This window comes from Balaenoptera musculus, chromosome 5 (assembly GCF_009873245.2).
Source record: "Balaenoptera musculus isolate JJ_BM4_2016_0621 chromosome 5, mBalMus1.pri.v3, whole genome shotgun sequence".
In the NCBI taxonomy this organism is placed as follows: Eukaryota; Metazoa; Chordata; class Mammalia; order Artiodactyla; family Balaenopteridae; genus Balaenoptera; species Balaenoptera musculus.
The window spans coordinates 8,466,655-8,487,642 of NC_045789.1; the positions used below are offsets into that span (position 1 = coordinate 8,466,655).

Consider the following 20,988-nt stretch of genomic DNA (forward strand, 5'->3'; position numbering starts at 1 on the left):
GACCTAATGAGACTTAAAAGTTTTGCACAGCAAAGGAAAACATAAACAAGATGAAAAGACAATCCTCAGAATACGACAAAATATCTGCAAATGAAGCAACTGACAAAGGATTAATCTCCAAAATTTACAAGCAGCTCATGCAGCTCAATATCAAAAAAACAAACAACCCAATCCAAACATGGGCAGAAGACCTAAACAGACATTTCTCCAAAGAAGATATACAGATTGCCAACAAACACATGAAAGGATGCTCAGCATCACTAAGCATTAGAGAAATGCAAATCAAAACTACAATGAGGTATCACCTCACCCCAGTCAGAATGGCCATCATCAAAAAATCTACAAACAATAAATGCTGGAAAGGGTGTGGAGAAAAGGGAACCCTCTTGCACTATTGGTGGGAATGTAAACTGATACAGCCACTATGGAGAATAGTATAGAGGTTCCTTAAAAAAACTAAAAATAAAACTGCCATATAACCCAGCAATCCCACTACTGGGTATATACCCTGAGAAAACCATAATTCAGAATGAGTCAAGTACCACAATGTTCATTGCAGCTCTATTTACAATAACCAGGACATGGAAGCAACTTAAGTGTCCATCGACAGATGAATGGATAAAGAAGATGTGGCACATGTATACAATGGAATATTACTCAGCCATAAAAGGAAACAAAACTGACTTATTTGTAGTGAGGTGGATGGACCTAGAGTCTGTCATACAGGTTGAAGTAAGTCAGAAAGACAAAAACAAATACCGTATGCTAACACATATATATGGAATCTAAAAAAAAAAAAATTGGTTCTGAAGAACCTAGCGGCAGGACAGGTATAAAGACGCAGACGTGGGCTTCCCTGGTGGCACAGTGGTTGGGAATCTGCCTGCCAATGCAGGGGACACGGGTTCGAGCCCTGGTCTGGGAGGATCCCACATGCCGCGGAGCAGCTGGGCCCATGAGCCACAATTGCTCAGCCTGCGCGTCTGGAGGCTGTGCTCCGCAACAAGAGAGGCCGCGATAGTGAGAGGCCCGCGCACCGCGATGAAGAGTGGCCCCCGTTTGCCACAACTAGAGAGGGCCCTCGCACAGAAACGAGGACCCAACACAGCCATAAATAAATAAATAAATAAAAATTAAAAAAAAAAAGAGTAATAAGATATCTTTGTAAAGATCTTACATTAAAAAAAAAGAAGACACAGACTTAGAGCATGGACTTGACACGCGGAGGGGGAAGGGTAAGCTGGGACGAAGAGAGAGAGTGGCATGGACATATATACACTACCAAATGTAAAACAGATAGCTAGTGGGAAGCAGCCGCATAGCACAGGGAGATCAGCTCAGTGCATTGTGACCACCTAGAGGGGTGGGATAGGGAAGTTGGGAGCGAGATGCAAGACGCAGGAGATATGGGGATATATGTAAATGTATAGCTGATTCATTTTGTTGTATAGCTGATTCATTTTGTTGTACAGCAGAAACTAATACACCATTGTAAAGCAATCATACTCCAATTAAGATGTTAAAAAACCAAAAACAAAGGTTTAGAAACCACAACTTTAACAAAATCTGTTGAGGATTCTCTAACTCGCACCTGTATTTAACTGCTCACCATGCACGACTTCTTGGATCTCTTAAAGACATCAAAAGACCTGCTTCCTGAATTGTCAGCCTTTCAAAATTCAGATATTATTATATCATGTCATAATGCTTCACAGGATTTCGTTTGCACTTGATAAAGACCCCGATCCTCATTTTTTGACTTAAAGGTAGTACAGCAGCGTTTCTTGCCCACCATCTGAGACTCACGAAGGCCGTTTTTCACCTTGTCTACTTCCTGCCCCTCCCTGCTGCCCCCAGGGGCCAGCTGTCAACTACAAGTTGGCATTTTCCATTGGCACTTGCCATCTCCTTCTACAAGGATTAAATCCTGTGCTGCTGCAGCTGCTGACTTTCAACACCTCCTGAAAGGAGTTCAGGTGGAGAGCTAAAATAAAGCCCTCTGTGCTCTGGGAAAAACTGGCAGAACAGGGCTTCAGCTTCCCTCTTTTTAAAAAAAAAAAAATTTTTTTTTTTTTAGTCATTTTATTTTTATTTATTTATTTATTTATTTATGGCTGTGTTGGGTTTTCATTTCTGTGCGAGGGCTTTCTCTAGTTGTGGCAAGCGGGGGCCACTCTTCATCGCGGTGCGCAGGCCTCTCACTATCGCGGCCTCTCTTGTTGCGGAGCACAGGCTCCAGACGCGCAGGCTCAGCAGTTGTGGCTCACGGGCCCAGTTGCTCCGCGGCATGTGGGATCTTCCCAGACCCGGGCCCGAACCCGTGTCCCCTGCATTAGCAGGCAGATTCTCAACCACTGCACCACCAGGGAAGCCCTCCCTCTTACTTTCTGTTGACTAGTCTCTCTAGGGGGAAGCCAGTCACCATGTTAGGAGTCAGGAAGTTGGGAGTGGCTTGGCTAGTTGTTTCTGGCTCTGGGTCTCTCCTGAGGTTTCAGTGCAGATGTTGGCTGGGGCTGCTGTCCCCTGAAGGCTGCCTGGGACTGAAGGATTCACTTCCAAAGGGGTTCACTCACATGCATGGCAAGTTGACGCCACTTATGGCCAAGAGGCCTCAGGTCCTCCACGCCTGGGACCCCCCCACAGGCTGCCTTCTTCCTTCTTTTCTTCTTTCTTTCTTCTTTTCTTTCAAGGATATAGTAGCCTGCTTGCAAGGTGGCTCCCAATGATCCCAGCCACATTGCAAACAAGTGGTGTCGTGTCACTAGAACTAGCCAGTAAAATGAGTGTAGACATGATGTGTGTTGTTTCCTGCCTGGCACGTAAGAGCCGCGGACGATCACGGTGTCGCTCTTTCATATAGTATTTAAATAACTTTGTTGTTTTATCATAGTTTTAGATTTACAGCAAAGTTGCATGCATACTAGAGAGAGCTCTCATATATACACACATTCCTTGGTATCTGCAGGGAGACTGGCTCCAACACCCTCGAGGATACAAAAATCCACAGATCTCAAGTCTTTTATATAATATGGCATACTATAACCTATGCACATCCTCCTATATACTTTACATCACCCCTAGATTACTTACAGTACTTCATACAATGTAAATGCTATGTAAATCGTTACTGGGTATGGCAAATTCAAGCTTTGCTTTTTGGAACTATCTGGAATTTTTAAAAAATATTTTTGATCCACAGTTGGTTGAATCTGTGGATGCAAATCCCATAGATACAAAGGGCTGAGTCCTCCATACCCAGTTTCCCCACATTACTGTAGTACGTTTTTCACAACCATTGATACATTAGTAACTGAACTCCATATTTCATTCAGATTTCATTTGTTTTTCCTTAATGTCCTTTTTTTGTTGTTCCAGGATCCCATCTATGATATCACATTTCATTTGGGCGTCATATAACCTTGGGCTCCTCTGGTCTGTGACAGGTCCTCAGATGTCCCCTGACAGTGTAGAGGAATACTGGTCAGGTTTTTGTAGAATGTCCCTCAATTTCAGTTTGTTCTATGTTCTTATGGTAAGATTAGGGCTATGAATTTTGAGAAAAAGACCACAGAGATGAAGTGCTGTTTTTATCACATACCAAGGGTACCTGCTATCAACATGATGTATTCCTGATGGTCTCCTGACTGAGGTAGTATTTGCATGCTTCTCCACTGTGCAGTTACCTTCCATGCTGGAATACTAGGAGCAAGTCACTGTATGCTCTGGAAACCAGACCTGCTACTCTCCTGAGTTCTGCTGCAACAGCTCTGTGATGGTGGTGTCACGAGATCAGAGAATATGGATCTCAGACTCACTCAGTGCAGTCACAGCTCCAGTACTGGATATCAAAAGAGCAAAACATAAATTTTGTGGGCCAAGCCATTGAGATGTCAGTGTTCACTTGTTACAGCATCAGAGCCTAGTCAAATTTAACCAATAACATCTTTACTCTGTGCTTGCTTCCTATTTTGTTCTTCTTTTTCAACACTGTTTTGGCTATTAGGCATCTCTTGTAATAGCTTATAAATTCTAAGATCAGCTTTTCCACTTCTGGAAAAAAAAAAAAAGACCACTGGGGTTTTGATAAGGATTGCATTGAATCTGTATATTGCTTTGGGTAGCATTACTACCTTCATATGAAGGCTTCCAATCCATGAACATGAGATATCTTTCCATTAATTCAGGTCTTCTATAATTTCATTCAGCAATGGTTTATAGTTTTCAATGTATAAATCTTAAAACCACCATGGCTAAATATTCCTAAGTACTTTTTTCTTTTTAAGGGTACTATAACTGGAATTATCGTAATTACTTTTTAGGGTTGTTGATTGCCAGAATATAGAAATACAACTGATTTTTGAGTATATGTGTTGTATCCTGCACCTTGGGCTCAGACTGCACTTTCTCAGTCTGTTTAACAGGTTACCTTTCCCTCTCAGCCCTCTCAGATGTATGTGATTCCCAGGTTTCTTTCCTGGCTCTCTTCTCAGATGACATCTTTGGATCTTCACCCCACGTTTCCCAGGATGAAGAGGGCCCACCAGACAGTTACATCCTCCATCACACTGCATGCCATTCAAGGGGGCAGCATGGGGCTGGGAGCAGATCCAGGTTTCCCTGCGTGCTCAACAGCAGAACCTCTCAGTTGAGATAGACTGAGAACTCTGATATGTTCTACCATGGCTCCTGGCAACTTCATTCACACTGAGGCTGATGACTCACCAATCCCAGCAAGACATCTCATTTAATTATTCATCCAGCAGCCCTTACATAAGATCTCACTGTGATGTGAGGCACTGAGCTAGAAGCCTGGATGCTCAGATCCCACGTAGAGTCTCGGCCAGCAGACTGACAGTCCACAGAACAGAGACACTATACGGTTTGAGGACTTCCTTCATGGGGATGGCCGTCCATTCAAGGAATAAGATAAAGGTCTTTCTTTAAGCAGGCAAAACTAAAACCTGGATTCTAGCAATTTTCCACTGAACATCAGATTTATTTGTTGTGAATTTCTGAAGGGAAAAATATAGATAAATGTAGCAAAAATTCACGTGGAAGTAGGGTACACCAAAAAGCAAACTGTTCTCTCACCTCAGACGCCCAGGCCTCCTAGCACCTTCCCAGCATTACCATTATTAAGTTTCTTCTGTTTTTTTTCAGAAACATCCTATTCATGTACACATATGCAAGAATAGAAATTCTTTGTTTCTTTATTTTTATAGTATGAGCGTGCTATGTGTAGCGTTCTGTACATGGCTTTTTATACTTAAATATATCTAGAGATTCTTTTTCATATTCACCTACATAAATTACATTATCTATATTTTTTAAGTATTTACTGCTTCTTCAACATAAAGCCAAATGTGACAGATTACATTTGTGGTATATTTTGAAGAACCAGTAATGTATTCTTTTATTTCTTACAAAGGGTTTTATCTAGAATTGCACAAGATTTCTAATAAATACCCACATCTTTCCCAAGAGAAATGGGGAATGAGAAAATGTCATAGGTTGCTAGGGACAGAATTATGTCACTCCACCCCAAATTCATATACTGAGGCCCTAAACCTCAGTATTACTGTATTTGGAGATAGAGCCTTTAGGAGGTAACTAAGGTTAAAGGTAATATTAAAAATGTGCCCTGGACTTCCCTGGTGGCGCAGTGGTTGAGAATCTGCCTGCTAGTGTAAGGGACAGGGGTTCGAGCCCTGGTCTGGGAGGATCCCACATGCCGTGGAGCAACTGGGCCCGTGAGCCACAACTACTGAGCCTGCGCGTCTGGAGCCTGTGCTCCGCAACAAGAGAGGCCGCAACGGTGAGAGGCCCGCGCACCGCGATGAAGAGTGGCCCCCACTTGCCTCAACTAGAGAAAGCCCTCGCACAGAAACGAAGACCCAACATAGCAATCAATCAATCAATCAATCAATCTTTAGGAAAAAAAAATGTGCCCTAAACTGATAGGATTAGTGTCCTTAGAAGAGACACCAGGTAGCTCTCTCTTCCTCTCTAGCATGTGAGGACACAGTGAGAAGACAGGCAGCCGCCTACAAGCCAGGAAGAGAGCTATCTCCAAAAACTGACACTGTTGGACCTCGATCTGGGATCTTTTAGCTTCCACAACTATGATAAACTAAAGCTTTATTGTTTCAGCCCCCCAGTTTATGATATTCTGTTATGGCAGACCAAGCAGACTAATACATAGGTGATTATATAAAAAGAGAGACAAAAACTATCTTGTGATAGTTGAAAAACATAAACAAATACATGTACCTCCTTTGCACCATGGCATCTGGCAAGAGGCTGAGAACAGTGAAGACCACCCCTCCCCCAGGGGCAATATGCCAGAGGGCTCGAGTTTGGCTCCATCTGGTAGTAAGGAGGTCTAGGTAGCTGTGGTGACCTCGTGGGGTTCTCGGCCCATAATTCAAGGCGTTGTGGGGAGCTGGGTAGGGAGGGTTACAGTCTCTGCCACCGTGAGAGCGTCTATGTCCAATAAATTCCAGCATGTGACTGGCAATGGCAATGACACAAATCTAAGCAGGTCAGCACAGGAGCCCAGGGGAAACCTATGGTGGTCATGGTGGTCCAGAGTCTCCAGGAAGCAGGAGGAAATTGCTAAAGCCCCTACAGTGAAGATATTTCTGGGGGCACTAATAGGAGTACCCAAAGAATTCCAACTTAGTTTCTAGACAGCTTCGTTGGAAGGGGCATCATTAAAGGTCGGCTGATTTGCAAGTAACAGAAAAAAATGGCCTTAAGTGAAATTTAAGGAATATGTTGCTTCCAGAATCCCAAAAGGCCTAGAAGATGTTGGGTTTGTTTTCATGTTGTGGGTTTTGAGAGGATCAATAGCTATTTCTTGACAGTGTTAGGGATAGAGGTGCTCTCAGTATGCCAAGTAACTATCAGGAAATCAACCAAGGTTGAGTGTTCAAATGAATCTCTGAAGAAGGATGTCATCAATGTAAATCATAATAGTTCTCCTAGAATAAGTTGGATGAAGTAAAAATCTTGCCTTCACACACTGCCTGCCAGGGCAAGGCTGTTGATGTACCTGGGATTGCCTGGTTTCCCTCTGGAGGTGAAGGAAAATTATAGCTGGGAAGCTGTTGAAATAAGCCCTGAACAGAACATACTGGCCAAATCTGTAATGGCCAGATATTTACCAGTCGCTGCTTGGATAGATCAGTAATTAGACAACACTGGATGAGAACACAGCATTTGGGTTGTAGTAACTCACTGTGAGATGCAATCCATTCTTTTCAAATTAAAGAAGAGGTGAAATTTAAGTAAAACAGAGAAGCAGTGGGAATAATTAATCTTTCCACTAAATAGATCATGCATAATGGATTTCAAATCTTGAATGCCTTGTTTTAATTAACATTTAGTCTTATTATCTATTGTAACTGGAGGTGGAGACACCTATAACGTCCTATTTCATGAACCCAATGTGTAAGTGCCAATGGCTTGATTTGATTTCAATTTATTTCTCAGTGGGTCAGATTATCCATGCCTTTTCTTGGACATTTATGACAACATGTGCTATGACCATGGGGAATTTAGGCAAAACCACAGTTCCAGTGGTTAAGATGAGACATACCTCTTTGATGTCCATTTTATCTTCAGTAACAGACTAACATTACCGGAGGTACCATGTTTACATTTAGTGGGATCCTACCAAATTAGCATCTAGTTTAGGGAGGCACAAAAGAGAATCTCCCCCTTTTAACTTTTTTGTTCTATCGATTCTTTTAGTAAATTGTGGATTTCCAATTAGGTCAAATTGTGGATCTCTGTTCTAGTTTTGTATCCTCCCCAAATTTCTTTCTTTTCTCTGTCTCACTTTTTTTTTTTTTTTTTTTAAGGACCCCCTTAAGGGTGAGCTGATTCGCAAGTAAAAGTATAAACGCTCAAAGCGCACGCTTGTTTGGGGCATCAGAGCCAGTCAGAAGCCAAAAACAAACAAACAAAAAACAGAGGAGAAGCACCCTGAAAATGGATGGTGGTGAACATCACCAAAAGCCTGCTCGGAATGCCAAATGTTAGGACCAGGTTGCACTGCCACGGTGGATCCCCACTCAGAATTTGGTTCGGTGTCAGGCATCCAACGATGCCACACATAGCAGAGGAATATGAAAATGTTTACTACTCATACAATAAGGTTTATGGGGAGAGAACGGTGGTTACCTGAGTAGCCCCCAGATAACTTGAGAGAGAAAGGAGACTAGCTTGGGGTTTTTTGTTTGTTTGTTTGTTTTGGTGGTTACTGTGTGGGGCTGGTGTCAGGTTTCTGGCACTACTGGGGTCTCGCTTGTTTTGACATTGACCCCTGCACCAAAGGAGGCGCTCTCAGGCTTTCCCATCATCTTTCCCAGGTGTGCGGAAAAGGAAGAAAGAAAGGCGAGTCCTAAAGTCTGGATGGAGACACCACCTCTATCTTTCAAGGCTGTTTCCCATAATAAAAACATCCTGGGAAACAGTCTGGATCAGGCAGTTTTTCGATCCCAACACAGGCAGAAAAGCAAGAGGCCCTCTCAGAATTGTCTCCGCACAGCTGTGTCTTCGATCCCAACACAGGCAGAAAAGCAAGAGGCCCTCTCAGAATTGTCTCCGCACAGCTGTGTCTTCTCTCCCAACCTGGAACTTGTAATGTGTTTATGAACAGGTAAATGTGTGGTTATAGGAAATATGCAAATGTTCACACATTTATTGAAGCTGTGAAATTATAGTTTTACAGGCTCCAACGTTAGAATTCCAGAAACACTTTACAGTTAATCTCCGCATCCCTGTTAGTTCCGGCAACATCTCTACTGCTACGGAAACGACACCACCACCACCAAAACGGAAAAACAAAATGAGAAAGTTTCTTCACGGCTTTAAGTAAAATAAGCATTAAAAAATAATGTCTCGGTGCTAGATGTACGGACAGGTGTAAATATTTTACGTACTGTCCATAAATTTCAGGAAGAAAAGGAAGCAAAACCACTGATTATCCTTCGCATCCGATACAGAAAGAGGGCTTTAGGACCTCAGAAAATTTATCGGTTAAAGAGTGGATGTGCGGGACCCGTCCTTCCAACTGCAGAAGGAAACCGCGCCCAACTCACAGTCCAGATACACACCGCTCCCGGCAGCCTCCTCCTTCAGCTCCAGCGGAACGGCGCTCCCCGGCCCGCGGGCCTCACATTCCCCTCGGCGCAGCCCCGCAGTCCGGAGGCGGTTGTCTCTCCAGGGGCCCCGCGCCGGTCCTGGGGTCGGAGTCTGCGCAGGCGCCCACGGCCCACGCTCCTGGAGGCGGAGTCTGCGCGAACGCCCACGGCCCACGCTCCTGGGGGCGGAGTCTGCGCAGACGCCCACGGCCCACGCTCCTGGAGGCGGAGTCTGCGCGGATGCCCACGGCCCACGCTCCTGGGAGCGGAGTCTGCGCAGACGCCCACGGCCCACGCGGCCCCGCCCGCCCGCCCCTCCCAGTACTGCTTGGAGCTGGCGAAGCCCCACCAGCCCAGCGCAGCGGGCTCCGGGCAGAATCTCTGCGCGCTTGGGGGAAAGAGCTGCCTGCTCCTCGCAAATGTCACCGACTTTCTGTCCTCGGACACGAGCAGGTTGGGATGCGCCGTCTCGGGGTCCAGGGTGTCACGTCCTCCCGGGACGTCTGAATGATTTTCTGCAGAGCCGAGTGCGGCGAGGCGAGGCTGCAGCCTTCCCGCCTCAGCTGCAAGGAGCAGACGTCGGGGAGCCTCAGACGCTCGCCCCTGCCCAGGGCGCCCCCGATGCCGCTCAGCAGCCTGGCTCCAGGCAGCACGCTTCTATCCGTCACCTCGTGCGGGAGGCCCCGCAGCTCGCAGATGTGGTCCGAGAAGGCGGTGACGTTGGCGCCCAGCTGCTCCTGGATGTCCTGCTCCTCCTGGAGCAGCCTCGCCAGGACGGCCTCCTGCTCGCCGTCCACAGCGCGGCTCAGCTGCCGGAACTCCGAGGCCAGCTCCAGCCGCTGGCGCTGCACCAGCTCCCGCAGCTTTCTGTCCTGCGCGGCCACCAGGCTGTGGACACCTGCCACCCGCCTCTCCAAAGGCTCCACGTGAGCGCCGAGCCTCTGCCGGTGGCCAGCCGCGGCCTCGCCCACCGGCCTCACCAAGTGGCCCTGGTGCTCAGGGGTCCGTGCGCACAGGGCACAGACGCAGCACCTCCGCGTGTTCCTCGCCGCAGAGGCTCAGGAGCTGGCGGTGCAGCTCGCACAGGCGCGGCTCCTCGCTCCTCCTCCGGGTGCTCTGGCTGCTCTGCAGCAGCCTGGCCGCCGGGATCATCCTGCCCAGCTGGGCGTTGCTCCTCGCCTGCCGCTCCTGGCACGGGTGGCGGCGCACGGGGCAGGGGAGCCTGTCCTCCAGGTGAGCCCGGGACCGCTGGATGCAGGAGCGGCAGGAGTTGCGCCCACACTCAGCGGTGACGGGGTCTCTCAGGCCCTCCAGACAGACCGGGCGTCTGGCTTCCGCCTGGACTCCATCCAGGGCCGCGGCCACAGCCATCGGGGCAGCACTGGGGTGGGTTTCTCGGGAGGCCGGGCTGCAGCGTCTCTGCGCTGAACAGCAGGCGCGCGCTCGGGTTTCCCTGCTCGCCGTCCTTGACGCTGACGTCTTACAGGCCCTGCAGGGCTTGGTGTGCAGCCAGGCGCCCAGAGGGGCTTCCTTCACTCCTGCAGCCGATCACAGAGCCTCTGGGCGACTTGCTGCCCTCCGCAGCTGGAGGCTGTGAAGCCAAGCTCAGCAACTCTCGGGGTCAGAAAGCAGACACAACTCCAAAGTTCCTTTTCCTTCCTGGGGTTAAGAAAATAATCCTTCCTGTGAAAAGGAAGTGCCCTGTGTCTTGAGGGACTCTCACTGCCACCGTGAGGCATCCTCTGGTCCTCCCCTCCACCACGACCCACCTACAGCCACACGGACCACAGGTTGATGGGACCAGGTCCTGGGACTGTGGAAAGTGTGTGCGCTTGGGGACAAGAGCCAGGCCCTGGGTGAGAGTCCCCACTCAGTCACCTGCTATCTGGGGACCCGGGGAAAGTTGCATAACATCCCAATTCTAAGAGAATCTGGTTAAAGGATAAAAATTCCAGCTTCAATCACTTCAATCTTCTCAAAAATCTCATAAAAGAATGGTATTTCTTGGCTTAAACCACAGATATTTCTGACAGCACTGAACTCATAATACATCAAAATTTACTTTTCACTTAAGCTTCTCAACTACAGAATGTATCAAATTGTGTGCGTAAGTGGATGGGATTTGGGCTAGATGAAATTTGCTCTGGGCCCCCTCCCAAAACTGACTTTTCACATCAAGCGCAGAATGAGATTGAGATCAGTATTTCAATTTGAGTTGAAGCTGAGAAACACACACACATACAAACGTACTCCCTGACCACAGTGGCGAGCTACCAACTAGTGAGGATTTGTGAGGTCAAGATCCTGAGAAGAAGGTGTGGTGCTTCCCCTTAGGAGCAGCTGCTGATTCTCAAGGAGGCTGAGAGGCCGACTCTCAGGGATGAGAACTTGGAGTTCAGGGCACCCACAGAGGACGTGTCCTGGTAGACACTCCAGACTTTCCACTGGGATCAGCAAAGTGATCCCAAAGCCGGAAGTGAGCATCCATGGGCGGAGGGGGGAGGGGCGTCTATTGATTTGATCGTCTCCAGCCCTGATAGGTTTAAGACAATCTCTGAGTCCAGAGACCCCAGAATGAATTTCCAAGTGTTAAGATACAGCGTCTTGGAGATATGTGGTGTCACTGGATCGTTCATACACAGCTGGTGAGAGGTAAGTGGGCATAACGACTTTTGAAAACTATTTTGCATTATTAACTATCTTAGAACATACACTCAGTTATGTCACTCAGGCTGTGTAACCATCCAGAGTATAAACTAGAAGGGCTACAAACTGTGCATAAAACTACATTTACGAAGGATCAATACAATTTCCACAAGTCCAAACTGAAAATAACCCCAAACTTCCACAACATTAGAATGCGTAAATGAATTACCATCTATTCATACAGTGGGACGTTAATCAGCATTGGGTGGGCACTAAGTACTCTTCACCCCAAACCTGAAATGAATCTCAAAGATGTAACATGGTGTGACAAAAAACCAGGCACAAAAGAATACACACCGTGTGTGCGGGAAAAATGACTTCATGGTGCTAGACCTCAGCATTAGTGCTCATGTTGGGGGAGGAGGGATGGGCTAGTGATTGGGAGGAAGGTGAGAAGGGCTCTAGGGGTGCTGGTAACAATCTATTTCTTCATCTGGGTGGTGGTGTAGGGTTACAGGCTTATGCAGTTTTCTATGTGCATGTCTAATAAAAGCAAAAGTGACCATAAAACCACAGACTATAGAAATAAATTATAGAGAAATATCTTCAATCTGTTTGGCCGAGGAGGCAAATTTTTGAGAATCAGAAAACTACATGATTGCTTCAGGCATTTAATTAGCTTGTATCAAGCAATTCAAGCAAACATAATGAACAATCAGGATACAAAAATGGGTAAAGAAGATTAACAGATGGCCAATTATGAAGTCAAAGCAGATCATTTTTAATAATTCAGAGACATCAGTGTGAAAAACAAGAGAGATTGTTCTTTGTGCCTTGTCTGATTGGCCAAGATTTGTAAAAGACCACAGACAGGGTAGTGGAGCCAGAAGGAGAGGAAGCCTGGTGGGGTGGAGCGAGCAGAGATTCTGAGCCAGGCTGCCTGAGCTGCGATCCTGGCTCTTCCATCTGTGGCCTTGTGACCTCTGACAGGTCAGAAAGGGTTTACAGAGGAGGGGAAAATGTGCCTAGCAGCAGGCCTGGCACATGGCGGTGCTCATGGTACTCAGCTAACAAAACCCCCGACTTTCCATGCTCAGGATGCTGTGGTCAAAGAACACACCTTCTGTTGTCCCCACTGACAACCTGGCCCAAGCCCCTACATGTTCCCCTGGGTGCCTGCACCAGCCTCTGACCACCCAGCCCACCACCACCCGCTGGGCCCCTCCAGTCTCCTCCCACCCACACCAGGATCTAATCACACCCTCTCCTGTGGGACTGCCGTTCCCCGCACAGGAACTGCGTCCTTCCCTCAGCTCCAGCTTCTCCCGGCACCAAGCCCTCTGCAGCGCTCAGCCTCCTGCCCTCTTCCTGCAGGTTCAGCCCCCTCTGGCCCCAGTGCCTTTGTACTAGCAGAGCCCTCACTTGTCTCCTGTGCTGCCCAGCTCAGAGCTCACTTGTCCCTTCTTCCTGATCCCAGCTTCCCGACTCCATAAGGAGTCACCTCCCCCAACAAAATGTGCCAGAGCTGTAAGGACAGGATCAGGAACTCTTTCCACTCTGGCTGTTGTAAATTTACACAGGTTTTGGAAATCTGCCTCCCACACGTGACTGTCAACTCCATGTGAACCCGCCATGATGGCATCTCCAAATGTCACCTCAGTCCCCGGCTAAGCTGCTGAATGACTAAAACCCTGGCCAGGTTTCTGGTCTCCCTTAGGAACTGAGTGACTTTGGGCAACTTACTTATACTCTCTGTGTGTGCAAGCAGGCAGTGGTGAAGTTGAGGAAGATCAAGTTCATACCGGGCCCCAAAGCTCTAATCCCTCTTCTCCCCACCTACACACTGATGATGGATTTAAAGTCATTTAAAAATCAAAGTGGACCCAGGTGGCCATTGTCGTTGTGGTTTCAAATGCCTCCCCTCATCACTGAGAACTTGAATTTTCTGAAATGGTTCAAACTCAAGGACACCAGCAGCCGTTTTCAGAAGAGCGTCTGCTAACAGCTCTAGAGGCAACCTTGCGGTTTCACTATCACAGCCACCCCCAACTATGTAATCGTCTCGACCCCAGCCAACCCCTCCTTGCTTAACAAGCACCTTTACTTCTTGCCAGCTCCAATCCTAATTCTTGATAACCGATTTATGTAATCTTGCAAGTTTTCTGCCATTATAAGCCTTCCCCGTTTTGTAGCCTGGCGATGACAATTCAAGTGCATCTTCGATCTGGGTCTCCAGGGCTGCAGTTCTAACAACCCCCAAATAAACATCTCTAATTCAATCAGGTCTGGGTTTCTGAAATTTTGTTTGACACCACAAACTGCCTCTGACAGAGACATCCCGGAGGGGGATCCCACAGGGGCTTCAGACCAGCTTCTTTTGTCACAAAAGATACCAGTCTCTCCATCCTTGGGCCCTGGACAGTGTGGGAACTGGGCATCTGCCCTCTCAGCAAGCATTTAGGTGACCTAGGACGAGGCCCGCTGAGGGACTGGGAAACCTAATAAAGGACATGTTCTTACATAAGCCAAACCCAAGTCTGGATTCCCTTGGAGGTGGATCCCTAGGCTGGGCCCAGAGCAGGGGATCAGGAAGCCCCCAGTTGTGCCCCCTCCTGGATCCCCACTTATCTGGGGCTGCGGTTCTTTCCTGGTTCACAGAGCCGGGTCCTCAGGCTGCTCTCTCACCAGACGGTGTGGTCCAGGATGTGACCCGGGCTTATGTACACCCCCAGGAGGAGGATGGAGCTATTGGGGTCCCACCCTAAAGACTGTGGCTCCTCCCCCTGGGGAAATGGGGTCCTGTGAGGGAAGAGGGTGTTCAGACCTGCTGCCCAGAAGGGAGCAGAGGGGAGGGGAGGGGGAAGGAGGGGAGGGTCTACTCTGATGAGGTCAGGCACAGTTGGCCCTGGTGATAACAAGGTCTCTTGCACCTCTGTGATCTTCTCATGATCCTCTCAAGGCCACTTAACCCCATCTTTACTGATCAGGAACTGAGATCTGAAAGGCTCTGTGAGGCTGTCCGCTTCTTTCCTGGGGAGGTGTGATGCCAGACCCTCGGGCTCCCCTGCTCTTCCGGGGCACAGTCTCTGGCACCCCGGGCATGTGGAGGGGCCTGCACCCCTCAGGTTCAGGGGTCTGGCCGAGTCCATCCTATGTTCCCTGCGCCCACGGATCAAGTGGGTCCCTAGTCCAGGGTTGGAGGGCCCCCCATCCCAGAGGGGGCAGTGTACACGGACCAGCTCTGGACCTGCCTGACACACAGAAGAAAAACTGTGCAAAGTCCCAGCCCAGGAGACAGGGGTGCTGATGATGGTTCACGTTTCCAGCCTGATTTTCTCCAAGAAATGAAGGCGCTGCTGGGAAGGACCCCTTGGGAAGAAAAGAGCGTCCAGGATGGTGCAGAATGAAGCAGGAACCCCAGGGCCGGGGGCAGCAGTGCATGCAGTACGGTGTCCTCTGAGCGTCTGCTGACTCTGCTTCCTGCTTGTGCCCCATGGCTTCAGTGCAGCAGAGATTAGAATGACCTCGCCCTTTCCCGTCCTCAGCGCTACCCCATCTTTAGGCAGGTCACAGCCCTGCCCAAGACCCAGTTACCGGCATGTTTTTTCTCACATCAGTAATATTCTCCTTTGCATAAATAAAGCCTGCACTGGAGAGTGGAAGTGGCAGTGATTGGAAGCGAAATGATGATTTTACTTTTTATTTGTTGTGATGAGAGCTAAGGGCTTAGTCACACCTTACAGGAAAGGAGAGAGAGTGTTGGCCTTACAAGTGCACCAAGCAGACAAAATCAATTAACATGGTGTGCACTGGACCATGGTTTTGACGCATAAGATCTGCATATTCTAGAATTAATTAGCTAGTTAATGAATACCACAGATATTTATTGAGTGCTTATTAATTAGTAACTAGGCACCATTATAGGAGATGGGAATACAGTAACGAACAACAGCAATTCCCCACACTGTCTTGTCTCAGCATCTTTGAAATGATTTTTCCCTCTAATAGGTAAAATGTATCTCTTATTTTCCACCAACCTTCTCTGCAATTCAGAAAACTACTCATTTCCTACTCTCCACATCTCAGTAATGGAACTATCATTTGCCCAAGTGCAAATGCAGAAATCCTTGGAAGAATCTTCGAATTCTCATTCCTTAATCCCAACTAATCAGTCCAACTGCAAGTCCTGTGGGCATTAGATTGAAACTATGTCACTGCACCCCACACTGCTGTCCTAGGGCCCCTGCTCTGGCCCCTCCTCCATAACCCCCCACTTTAAGGCCACAGAATTCTAATGGGAAAAGTTCTTGTTCATGTGACTCCTGGCAAGCAGAGAACTGGTATAAAATCACAGTTGATTCTTGTCAATCTCGCAGCCAAGAACAGAGTCAATAAGCAAAGAAAAGTAAAAAAGAGCTAAAGTCAAGTGACTTGACTTCCAGATCACTTATGAAATTTCTGAAAACAGTGTCAACTGAGTGATCAGGTCTGATGTCTGACTGCTCTGAGTCCAAATGTGAAGAGGAGACAGACATTGACTCTTCAAATCACCTATCCTAGGAGATTCAACTGTATGGAATCATTGTCCCTTTTAGGCATTTCATCAGGATTCTGGTTTTCCCTACTAGGATTCTGTTAGTCCTCTGTATTCTAACCCATATGGTATGACAGTGTCACTAACCAGCCCAACAGGGAGCTCATGACGAATAATTTTAGCCTTTGAGAATACACATACTGTCCTAGGGAGAATGTTGGCAGAAACATGAATTTTAAAGGTGCTTTGGTGAGAACTCAGATGGAAATGAGGAACGTGTGACTTGAAACTGGACAAAAGGTGACTCTTGGTATATCGTGGGGGAAAAAGATGGCTGAATTGTGTCCTACAGCTGTGTGGAAAGCAGAACTTGAGAGGGAATCACATGGATATTTGGCTGAGATTTCCAAGCAATGTGTTGAGGGTGTGTCCTGGTTCCTTCTTGCTGCTTACAGAAAAATGTGAGAGGAGGGACATCGATTAAGGGGACCAGTCAGAAAATAAATAATAAAATAAAATAAAAGCAGGACTTGATGATTTTGGAGATCCTCAGCCTACCCAGATTGCAAAAATAGCTAACATGAGGAGAGTCGCTGTTAGACAACGTGTGCTGGAGAGAAGACCAGGGTGTGGCGGCACCACGTTGCTAGGGCAAATTTGAAATCCAGCAGAACAATTTCATGAGCTTTCAAGGTCTGGGAGTAATCCTCTCTGGCTGGGGACCCCACCCTCTGGGTCCAGATAGTTTATACTTTATGGAAATATGGTTAATATACCCTGGTTAACTATTGATGACATTTGATCCACTGCGGGATGTGTTCTTTAACTAACCAGAGTGACAGAACTTTGTGCGTATCAGAACCACGCAAAGCACGAAACGTGTGTGTGTGTGTGTGACTCTGTGTTTCTGGTTGGGACGTACCTCCACCCACCTCTGGTCTTCAGCACGTCACTCCAGTCATCTACGTAGCTCCTAGATCCTCCTCCACAGAAGCCTTTCTCAGTTAAGAGATTTTTCTTCTTTCGTTCCATTGTGTTTAGACATCACACTCCGTGATTTTTTTCTGACGAATCACCAAAATTTCATAATAATAATGCTTTATAATTCTCCTAATGAAAACTGTTTTAAGGCTTATTTTACTTAAAAGAAATATCTTCTATGAACTTATTGAACAAATGCTATCAAATTGAGCCAAAATTTATTAACAGTTTCTATGTTTATGTATTTATAAGTTGTATTTGGAAAGTTTTATTTCTAGCCCTCAGTATTAATGTAAATTTCATGAGTGTCTAATTGGACTCAAGAATTGTGGTTAACATTAATTTTTCTTACCCCTTGTTACATATACCTTTACAGCCCCCTTGAGATGAGTGGGGCTTTGCAATTTGTTTCAGAGAACAGAATAAGAGAAAATGTGGGTCCCCTCCTGGTGTTGGCTTTTAAGTCTCAGTGTGCCATTTTAAAGCTCCCTCTTGCTAACCTGAAACAAATAGATGGCCAGAAGTTTCTCCAGAAAAGATGGGTTGGTTCTCACAGAATTGCCATTTGGGATCTGCCACCATGGCGAGCCACGTGCAAGTCCCCAGCACAGATGGAGAGGAGAGCTCTTTTATAGACAGAAAGGACATTGGGAGGGCTGTAGCAAAGAGTTCAGGGTTTCTCACTGATCAAGTCCTTGCCAGGAAAGAAGACATGTCTTTCTGAAACCGTGGCTTTAATCCATTTCACCTGCTTTCACTGATCAAGGTCGTTTTAAGACTTGCATGTCCTCCACAAACAATACGATGTTGGCCCCAGTGATTTTCCAGGGACTTGGAGTCAGCAGTGTCTAGTTCGATCTGAGCCAGTTAAGACTGGATAGGACCATCCATCAACAGATGAATGGAAAAAGAAGATGTGGTGTGTATATATACATACATATATATATATATATATACACACACCCACACAATGGAATATTACCCAGTCATAAAAAAGAATGAAATAATGGCATTTATAGCAGCATGATGGACACAGAGATTATCATACTAAGTGAAGTATGTCAGAGAACTCCAAACATCATATATCGCTTATGTGTTGGAACTAAAAAAATAAAGAAAAAAAAAAAAGAAACAAATGAGCTCATTTACAAAACAGAAATAGACTCACAGACATAGAAAACATTCTTATGGTTACCAAAGGGGAAGATGGGGGATAAATTATGAGTTTGGAATTAATATATACACACTGTTATTTATCAAATAAATAACCAAATACATAAACAACATGGACCTACTGTATAGTACAGGGAACTACACTCAGTAACTTGTAACAGCCTATAAGAGAAAAGAATCTGTAAAGGAATATATATATGTGTGTATATATATATATACACACATATATAACCAAATCACATTGCTGTACACCTGAAACTAACACAACACTGTAAATCAACTATACTTCAATTAAAAACAAAAATAGACTACATGAGACCACTGCCCCTCCACTGGTCATGTGCAAGTATAAGATCTAAGACCTTCTGACGTCAGGCAGCCTGAAAGTCCAGCCTCAGAAGGTTGGGAGGCCTGTAGCTAAGTTACACATGCACAGAAGACCCGTGCCTGCACCTTTTTTCAACCACCTTTCCCAGGCTCCCCAGGCTTCACACCTCCCTGCTGCTTTGTTTATAAATACCCCGAGCACCTCACCTGCAGGGAGGCCGATAGGAGACTTGTTCTCCCATCCGCTCACTTGGTGGCCTTGAGAAAAAACTGTCTCTTCGCTGCCCGCGTCTCAGCATTCTGACTAGCTGCCCATCCAGCAAATCGAATGTGGTTCAGTAATATTTCTTCTTCCTGTGGGGCTCAGCCATCATCGCTGGGCGTGTGAGTTTGCTCACCTGGTCCCTCGACTCTCCTCTTGTTAGTTGCAGTGACCCTGACCCACCGCATCTCAGGGCTGAGGGAGGGCGACTGCTGGGCGGGGCGAGGGAGCGGCGCCCTGCTGACCCGCCTTGCACTTTACACAAGTAGGTACTAGGTTCCGTCTTGCTAAGCAACAGACACGACCACGGCCGAGCATGGCTATCCTGATCGGTGCAGGGTCACTCTCACCTCACTGAAATGGGTTCTCAGAAGCTCTCTGAGCACCTTTCTCACAGTAGAGAGAAATAAACAAATACACAGAAATAAACAAATCACAAATATAGGGTGGCAAAACTCTTTATTGCCAGAAACTGTAAACAGTATACCCACAGGCCTCAAAATATAAAGGTTTTCTAAAATTATGGTGCTTGAGCATTAATGTAATGCAACACATCCATGCGGTATTTTGACTAACGTTATATTCAGACATGATTTTAAACATGAGACAAACTACTACCAAAAAATAATATTACAGGCCAGTATCTCTGATGAGTATAGATCCAAAAATTCTCAACAAAATATCAGCAAACCAAATCCAACAACACATAAAAAAGATCATACACCAGGGTCTCAAGGATGGGTTAACATATGCAAATCAATCAATGTGATACATAACAACAAAGTAAAAGACAAAAACCACAGGATCATCTCAACAGATGAACAAATTCCATTTGACAAAATTCAACATCCATTCATGATAAAAACTCTTACCAAAGTGGGTATAGAAGCAACATATCTCAACATATTTAAAGCCATTTATGACAAACCCACAGCCAATGTTATACTTAAGGATGAAAGGCTGAAAGCCTTCCTGCTAAAATCTGGAACAAGACAAGGATGCCCACTCTCACCACTTTTATTCAACATAGTATTGGAAGTCCTAGCCACAGCAATTAGAGAAGAAAAAGAAATAAAATGTATCCAAATTGGAGGGGAAGAGGTAATGCTGTCATGATATGCAGATGCCATGATATTCTATGTAGAAAACCGTAAAGACTCCACACAAAAACTATTAGAACTGGTAAACAAATTCAGCAAAGTAGCAGGACACAAGATTAACATGCAGAAATCTTTGCATTTTTTTATACTAACAATGAAATACCAGAAATGGAAAGCAAAAAAAAAAAAAAAAAAAAAAAATCCCATTTGAAATCGCATCAAAGAGAATAGAATACTTAGGAATAAAACTGACCAAGGAGGTGGAAGACTTATATGCTGAGAACTATAAAACAGTGATAAAGAAAAATGAAGATGATTCAAGGAAAGGGAAAGATGTCCCATGCCCTTGGATTGGAAGAATAAACATTGTTAAAATGGCCATACTACCCAAAGCAATCTACAGATTTAATGCAACTGCTATCAAATGACCCATGATATTTTTCACAGAACTAGAACAAATAATCCTAAAATTTATATGGAACCACAAAAGACACAGAATTGCTAAAGCAATCCCGAAGAAAAAGAACAAACCTGGAGGCATAACCCTACCAGACTCCAGAGGAATACTACCAAGCTACAGTAATGAAAACAGTGTAGTACTGGAACAAAAACAGGTCAATGGAACAAAATAGAATGCCCAGAAATAAACCCACACACCTGCAGTCAATTAATCTTTGACAAAAAAGGCAAGAATATACAATGGAGAAAAGTCAGTCTCTTCAGCAAGCAGTGTTGAGAAAACTGGATAGTTGCATGTAAATTAATGGTTAGAACACTCCCTCACACCATACACAAAAATAAGCTCAAAATGGCTTA

At 46.0% G+C, this 20,988-nt stretch overlaps 1 protein-coding gene across 1 annotated transcript in view; it reads right to left on the minus strand.

The window, feature by feature from the left end:
• The window catches only part of LOC118895881 (putative tripartite motif-containing protein 75), a 293,235-nt gene extending 282,715 nt beyond the window's left edge, over positions 1-10,520 (minus strand). Inside the window, exons 1-2 of the mRNA XM_036853447.1 lie at positions 10,238-10,520; positions 9,123-10,206 (exon numbers count right to left, since the gene is read on the minus strand). Of these exons, the coding sequence (XP_036709342.1) occupies positions 9,572-10,206; positions 10,238-10,520 (918 nt within the window). The 3' untranslated portion in view covers positions 9,123-9,571. The remainder of the gene's footprint in view (positions 1-9,122; positions 10,207-10,237) is intronic.
• Between the last annotated feature and the right edge of the window lie 10,468 nt (positions 10,521-20,988).